Raw genomic sequence first — 8,563 nt, 5'->3', positions numbered from 1 at the left:
TCGGGGCAGATCAAAGGGAAGACCGGCTGCGTAATTTGTATCGACGAGACCTGCTACACTTACCTTAAGGGATCCAATAAGATGGTGTACACGAGGCACAGACGGTTCCTCACCAAAAATCATAGGTATAGAAGAAGTATTATGAACAAATACTTTGACAATCAAGACGAGCCGCAGCGTGATCAAATGACGCAGACTAGTTGGGGAACAAAGGTGTATGAGATGGTCAAGGACATGGATCAGGTGGAGTTTGGAAAGAAGAAGAAGCCGCCTAAGAGGGGCCCAAGCAGACAAGGAAGCGAAAGCGGGACCAGACGGAGGAAGTCCCCGCCGCCGTTCCTTTCAAGAAGATGTCAATTTTCTTCAAGTACCTGTCGTATTGGAAAACACTGAATACACCCCATGCCATCGACTGCATGCACCTGGAGAAAAATGTCTTCGAAAGCACGATCGGTGTCCTGCTGGACATCAAGGGCAAGACAAAGGATGGTATTAAGTCACGGACGGATCTTGTCAATCTGGGCATCAGGCCGGACCTTCACCCGGGACCGCCTCAGAATGGTAAAGTCGATATCCCGGGTGCGGCCTGCAACCTAACGCAAGACGAGAGGACGGCTTTTCTTAAGTTGCTTAGGGGTATCAAGGTGCCGACTGGTTTCTCTTCCAACATCAAGAGCCTGGTCTCCATGAAAGACCTCATAATGACCGGCTACAACTCACACGACTGCCACGTCATGCTGACGGTGTTCCTACCAATTGCGATTAGGGCTATCCGTCCAGAGTACGTGAAGATGGTCATCACACGGATGTCATACTTCTTTAATCGCATCACTCAGAAGGTCATTGATAAGGCTGAGCTGCCTGCCCTGAAGGAGTTCATCGCGGAGACCCTTTGCCAGCTCGAGATGTGCTTTCCACCATCTTACTTTGATATTATGCCACACCTAATGATGCATATGGTCGATCAGATCCATCAACTAGGCCCCGTGTACCTACACCAGATGTGGACGTACGAGCGGTTCATGTCCACCCTCAACAGATACGTCCATAACCGCGCTTACCCGGAGGGCTCTATGATCGAGGCATACACAACGGAGGAGGCCGTGAACTGGTGTATGAGGTACATAAGAGATGGGAGGGTGATTGGGTTGCCTGTCCATCACCACGAAGGCAAAACCTCAGGAATGGGGTGCACAGGCCGAAAAGTGCGCACCGATGTGCCAAACCGAATGGTGCAAGAAGCTCATTACAGCATCCTTCATCAGTTAGTGAGCATGGAGAAATATATTGAAAAGAACCTGGAAGAGATCCGCGCCGCTAATGATGGACAACGCACGGAGGCATGGGTCCAGAACCATCACAAGAGCAATTTCGTAGACTGGCTCAAAGAGCAACACATACCCCTTGAAGGATGCCCTGATGAAGATACGGAGACCGTTAAGAGGCTTGTGTTAGGCCCATCCAGCCAAATCACCACGTGGCAAGGGTATGACGTCCAGGGCTACAGGTTCCACACGAAAGACAAGGACAAGAAGAGCTCGGCACAGAACTGCGGTGTTCGATACGAGGGCGAAGAAGAGTACACGGGCCAGAGGAGGCAATACTATGGGCAAGTTGAAGAAATATGGGAACTTGACTACGGCCAGAACCTACGCATAACCGTCTTCCATTGCCAGTGGGTCAAACCGAATGCGGTTGCAGTGGACAGTTATGGGCTAACCACCGTGGACCTCAAAAGTATCGGCTACAAAGATGACCCGTGGGTACTAGCAACCAATGTCGCACAAGTGGCCTACTATATATATGCAGAGGACCCAAAAAGGCATGTGGTTGTGTCCGGAAAGCAGCGGATTGTGGGAGCTGATGGGGTGCAGAGTCCCGAACAATACAACAACTACGCAGAGCTCGAGCTTTTTACCGATCACCCAAAGAAGATCAAGGCCGTCGAGGACCGATTCAACAAGTCCAGGATGATGCCGTGGGCCCGCCCCGATGGTGAGAAGAGGACGGTGAAAGCACCTGCACCAAAATGATTAATGTATCCCAGAGACATATATATATATATATGTAATAATGTAGTGGACTCTATACGTATCCCAGAGACATATATATAATAATGTATCCTAGAGACTCTATATGTAACAATCCCAGATACTCTATATGCATACTCTATAAAAGAGGATAAAATTCTTAAGTGTGCTACAAAAGTCAAGTAATAAAAAGCCAAGGGACCTCAAAAGTATAGACTAATGAATACAACTAATGAATTAGCTAATGAATTATGTTAGTATAGACTAGTTTCATCTTCATGAGACTTAAAATAGGTAATGAATTCTGAACTGATGATCTTTACCGCGGCGGGCATATAACAGCGCCCGCCGCGGTTAATAGATTAACCGCGGCGGGCATATAACAGCGCCCGCCGTGGTTAATAGATTAACCGCGGCGGGCAACTTAACAGACCGCCGCGGTAAACATTTCCCGCGGCGGTCTGTAACGTTGCCCGCCGCGGTTAATCGCAACCTATATAAGGCATCCCCACCCTCAACATCTCGGCGGTCTTTCGTGCGGTTCAGTTTTACCCCGAAGGGCTGCCAAAATCTCACGCCGCCGCCGCCGCCGCTGGGCTCCACCGCCGATTGAGCTCCTCCGCGCACCGACCCCCGCCCCCGTTCTCCTCCCCGTGCCCGGTCCGCGCCCCCGTCCTCCTCTCCCTTGCCCGCGCCCCGCCCCCGTGCTCCTCCGGCGCCCCGTCACCGGAACCCTAGCACCTGCTCTCCAGGCGGCCGGCACCAACACGCCGGTGAGTTACCCTCTACCCCCGTCGCCGCTGCGTTTGCTTACCCATTTCCCCTTTCCCTCCGTTCATACTGGGGCGTCGCGCGTCCACCGAAAATTTTAATTGGTAAATCAAGTTTGGTTTACACAAACTATGACACTATGTTATGCAAGTACTATACAAATACGATATTGCTTCCCACACATTTGTTGTGTAATTGAAAATGCATGAGTGTTTCTATTTGCAACCTAGATAGAAAGAAAAGCAGCTAGCCAACTGTCAAGCCCTGAAAACTCTAAAGGCAGTTCTACCTAACAAGATTATCCTAATACATATCAATATCAGAAGAAACTGTAGAGTACCTATGTCAATTGCTATATCTGGTCCAGTTGTATACGTCTTGTCTCCTTTTTTATTTCTGGCCTTACATTTTTATTTTTTATTTCCCACATCAAATCATATGATTTATCAGTAGGGTTCCCTCCAGTTTCTCATCAAAATAATCTTGAAAAGGGGCATGTAACAAACCTCTTCGCAGTTTCTCATCATATTCTTTACCACGGTGGAAATAATCAGCACTGTAACTTGAAGGAATGTTTGAATCTGATTTTGGTTTACTCGCAAGCCTTTTCTCTTGCAGCACCTTTTTAGCTGCCTCAGTTTCTTCGATATTTCTTAATTTGTACCTGTGGAAATAAAAAAAATGATAACATGGAATTGCATGTAATTGTGCATCTACCTTTGAAAAGAAAGTCTATTACTAGAATAAAATTTAAACTACAACACAGATAAAAATATTAGAAAAAACAGAGAAGCTCTGCCTAGGTTACATTGTTGGGTCCATGATGCTCATAGAACTGTGGTGATGCATGACATATCTTTGTAATGGAGTCCTAATTTGAACATATCATTGTTGTATAGTTTAGTCACAATAAATTAATGGTGAGTGAATACATACTGAGATCAAGTTCTGTGTCTACCAATCAATGTATGTCCACTTAATCATAAACTAGACCATTAGCTAGTTTCCTTCTTCACACAATATTCTCAAGAAATTGTTAGCTCCAATATGTAAGGATTTCTAGCCAAATTATCAAAGACAATGTTAAGTGTGGACCAGACTTTTGTCAAACAAAAACAAATAGTGCAATAGAGAAAAAAAATGTTGGGTAACGCACTCAATGGGCAGCTGAACTTCAGCAATGCCAGTGGTCCATTGTGTCGAGCTCTCCTCTGAGTTCTTCTTCTTCACCTGCAAGGAACAATACAACGGTACCATCATTGCAGTCCACAGAACAACGTGCAATTCTCAGGTTGAGGAACTCGGTTGAGCCACAAGCAAACCTTGAGGTGGTCTGGCACGGTGTAGAGCTCGTCCACATGGTCCATCTCTTCCTTGTGTCCCACATCAACCATCTTACCCCTCTTCTTCGCCAGCTCGGTCTAGTAGTATACTACTACTACTGCCTACCTCTACTTCCTCCTGTACTACTACTAGTATACTACTACTACTGCCTACTACTTTCTAGTAGTATACTACTACTAGTATACTACTACTGCCTACTACTACTCCCTCCTCTACTCCTCTACTCCCTCCTATACTACTATTCTACTACTGCTGCTCCTGTTTTTGATTTGTGAAAGGTTTTTATTTAATGGGGCTGCTTCCTTTTTTGGCATATGCAATGATGAACTTTTAAACTTATTGCTGAGGCAGTGGCATATGCAATGATGTGAACCCTTTTATGCTGAGGCAGCGGCGATGATGATCGAGTGCCCCCGCTAAACTAGGATGGCTTGTATACCAGATACAAGCAACCAGTTTAAAAGCGATGTGATGACAATGGGGCAAATCTGAGCCAACTACTACTACTTTACTACTCTATAACTGTGTCTATACAACTGAAATATGTATTCATTGTAGCTTTCCAATGGCGGAGGAACCGATAAGCGAATGGCGCGACCCTACCCCTAGTGCATCATCATCAACTAGCCTCGAGAGCCAAGTGTCCGTGACCCCTAGGCCAACAAAGAAACGTCGTACAGAGGACGATGATGATCCGACCTACCAACCGAGGGACGACGAAGTTGAAAGTGCGCGGTCTCCAAACCCTGAACAGATGCCGGTGGTGCCTCGAGAATTGAATTTCGAGGAGGAAGAAGTCAGTGACAAAGAACCCCCCGCTCCATCTCCAACCACTTCAGGTAAGTCTAGTGGTCAGAGGACAAAGCTGAGAAGGGGGGAACACGGGAGGCACCGGAGGGAAATCCACGGCGAAGTCCATGTGATCCATGAGGTGGGACCAGAGGGAAACCCGTTGTCGCCACCCACGGTCCTTGCCAAGTTCAGCAACCAGGTGGCATGTATAGTCAAGGACAAGGTGGAGATCACTTGGGCGGAGTGGAACAATGTCCCGGTCGACTACAAGACACATATCTGGGGTGAGGTGACGAGGAGCTTCCATTATCCCGAGGACGCCGATCTAGACAAGTGCAGGGAGTGGGTCATGCACGTGGCAGGAAGAGCCTTTAGAAACTTCAAGTCCATGCTGACCAGGTACTACCTGAAGCTAGGCAAGTCACCCTGTGTCAAATACACTATGGTAAAGGAACATCACTGGGAAGAGTTCTGCAAACAAAGAACAACAGAAGAAGCAAAGGCAAAGAGCGCCAAGTTCAGCGCACTCGCGAAGAAGAACCTGCACCCCCACCACTTGGGCATGACTGGGTTTGCTGGTAAGAGGCCCCAGTGGCGGGAGGAAGAAAGGGCTAGAGCTGCCGCCGGGCTTCCCGATCTGTACGACGGTCTAGACTTGAGGGCTAAGGACTTCATTTATGCCCGCAAGCCGAAGAAGCTCAAGGAGGGCGCGAGCAAGTTCAATGAGCCGAAGTTCGAGGAGGTGGAGAGGGCTCTCATCCAGGCCGCTAAATCCAAGGACAGCTTCGAGGTTCGCAGGGGCCAGGACTTGCTGACCCTAGCGCTGGGAACCCCCGAGCACCGTGGCCGCGTCCGTGGCATGTCGTCGAAGATGAGCTGGAACTCAGTGGAGTCATGGCAATCCGACGCTGCCACATACCGGTCAAGGCAGAGGTACAAGGAGGGCATCTTTCAGAAGGGCTATGACCAAGGCGTGGCCGAAATGATCAGTCGGTCCATAAAAGAAGCCTTCACGAGCAATGACCCAGATATGGTGTCGATGAGGTCACAGATGCTTCGCCAGGCAGGCGTGGCCGTGCCACAAGTTCCACAAGGGCAGACACAAGGGCAGCCACTGCCGATGATCGAGGATCGCCCAAGGCACCCCGTCGACGACATCCGGCAACCCATGCGCGTCAACCTCAACATCCCGTTCGGCAGGGCGAAAAAGTTGACCGTGGGTGAGGGTTACATGCACCCCAAAGAAGATATCAAAGATTTCAACCAAGACCAGATCCCTGCCAACTATGCTGCCGTGATACTTACATGGTATGCGACCCAATATGAAGAATTTGAAATGGAATATCCAACTGCACAAGGGGTAACGATCCTTGGAGCTGCCATTGGTTCCGAAGTCCTGTGGAACAAGGACGACATAGAGATCATTCTCTCGACGCCGACTTCTACGCCGATGGCGACACCAGCATCACAACCATCCGTTGCCGGATCTTGTCCCCCCGATGATCCGGATCACGGCGACGGCGATGACGAAGGCAATGGCGGGGATGACAAGGGAAGGAAGTCACCCCGAGGCACAAGCCCTCACCCTCGTTCTCCTACTCCAACAACAAGTCCACCCGCACCTCCCGATAGTCCGTCTAAGGGCACAAGCAAAGGACCGGGAGGCACGGAGGAACCGGGGGCAAAGACACCGCCTGCTGCCATTACGAGCACAAGCCACTGTCCTCCACCGCCGGCGAAGACTAAAGGCGACCAAGGGCATCTCACATACTCACTTGAGTTCGAAAGGTATGGTAGCGGCGAGCATAATTTGCTAATAACTTTTCTTTGCCATAATATGGTACTAACATTTCTATCCCAGGCCAAGATCACCTTTCCATCTATTTCCTGAATCGGATGATTGCCCCGGCCATTACGAGCATGGGAAGTTCATGATAACCAAGGCCCAGCTCGTCGACGAGGAAAGGTGGGAGACAAGGAGGTTTCATCTCTGGTACATGGAAGCGGCAAAAGCTGGCCTACGTGGTTTTCTAGTCAAGGTTGTGGCGGAGTACTTCCACTTGCCCGGCAACGATGTAGAACTCCCCGTGGACTTCCACGACATGTACAGACTACTACGGGAACAAGACCTTGACATCGCCCAAGTCACCTTGTTCTCTATGTAAGTGATGAATTGCGAGTTTCACATATCACCTGCCTTTGAATCGGTCAAGACTACTTATATATGCCACGATGGCTTGTCCTTGCAGGTTGATGGCCTATATATCCAAGGAACTAAAACTTGATGTTATCTATCTATCTCCAATGCATATTGCTCAAAGAGTCATCATTGGTTACCACCTAGATGACAATCATCCAACCATGAAAGACTTGACCAAGCGACAGAGAGAGGCGCACAGGAAGAAACTGATGGACAATGAGAAGTTGAACATTTCAAGGTACATACTAGGAGCAATGAAGAAGATCAGGAGAAATGGGTGTATCGTAGCTGCCTACCACTTTGGGTAAGTCGAAGACATGCCTGTAGAGATAAGTGGGTAGCTAGCTAGTATTATTATTTCTCATTGTAACCTGTATTTTGTTTCAATGGCGCAGCCAAGGCCTCGAGGGTCACTGGGTTGCATTTATCATCTACCCTCAGGATGGCAGGGCCTGCGTATTTGATTCGTTGAGAATGCCAAACTTAAAAGGGTACAAGGCCTTTGAAGATTGCCTCAGAGTGTAAGTGACTGAACTGTCTTCTCATATGCGTTCTAATGCCCTGCCTAATACTAGTACATTTCATATAGCGCTTATAAGGAGTACGTGAAGGATCCTGAATGCTATGATCGAAGAACAGAGAATTTTAAGGCTAAGCATAAGAACCGCATCAAAATCAGACGCAACTTTCCGGTAAGTATTTGAAAGGTTTAATTGTGCGTTCTGTTCATAAGCGTTCTAATGCCTGTATTCTAATGCTTGTGTATCGATCATGCAGTGTGCCAAACAACCGGTAGGATCACAAACCTGTGGCTTCTACGTCTGTGAGTACCTGAGGGAGTGCAAGCAGTATAGCAGCAGTTGGAGGGTGCTCAAGAATGGATTGAACTGGTGGAGAGACGTGCAGAGCACCCAACACTCCTTCAAGCAGACAAAGGCGGACATATGTAAGTTTGTCTTAGACAAATGCGTGCTTGAAGGGAGCACGTTCTTCAATGAAAACAGCCAGCTAGCGATTTTACCGGAGTACGAGAGGCTGAGGAAATGGCCCACGATGATGCGTCCGCAAGATTACACCTTAGGGCATGTATAACGACTTCAATATGTAAATGTAATGAATTAACAATGACAAGAACGACTAAGTGAATGTATATATATGTATATTATCTCATGTGTAATGCCTGCATACTTTTTAAGTTTAATTTGTGAAATCTGGATGTGATTTGAATTTGAATTTGAATTTGAATTTAATTATATGGCTGCTGTATTTTTTTTAATTCAGGGAAAAATTTACCGAGGCGGGCAAATGATAATGCCCGCCACGGCTAACGAACATAACCGCGGCGGGCTCTGTACTGTGTCCGCCGTGGTAAAATAATTTACCGCGGCGGGCGGTTCAACGTGACCGCCGTGGTAAAAGTATGTTT

At 48.0% G+C, this 8,563-nt stretch overlaps 1 protein-coding gene across 1 annotated transcript; it reads right to left on the bottom strand.

Moving 5' to 3' along the window:
• Positions 1 to 3,230: 3,230 nt before the first annotated feature.
• On the bottom strand, positions 3,231 to 4,218 carry LOC136489288 (protein COP1 SUPPRESSOR 2-like). The gene is made up of 3 exons (XM_066485972.1): positions 4,124 to 4,218; positions 3,958 to 4,031; positions 3,231 to 3,465 (listed from the first exon to the last, which is right to left on the bottom strand). Exons 1-3 carry the CDS (start codon positions 4,193 to 4,195, stop codon positions 3,231 to 3,233), a joined length of 381 nt encoding a protein of 126 aa, XP_066342069.1. The 5' UTR covers positions 4,196 to 4,218.
• Between the last annotated feature and the right edge of the window lie 4,345 nt (positions 4,219 to 8,563).

The sequence above is a fragment of the Miscanthus floridulus genome, chromosome 10, assembly GCF_019320115.1.
Source record: "Miscanthus floridulus cultivar M001 chromosome 10, ASM1932011v1, whole genome shotgun sequence".
Lineage (NCBI taxonomy): Eukaryota > Viridiplantae > Streptophyta > Magnoliopsida > Poales > Poaceae > Miscanthus > Miscanthus floridulus.
The sequence above is the reverse complement of the archived record's forward strand: the minus strand, read 5'-3'. Positions and strand labels throughout refer to the sequence as shown.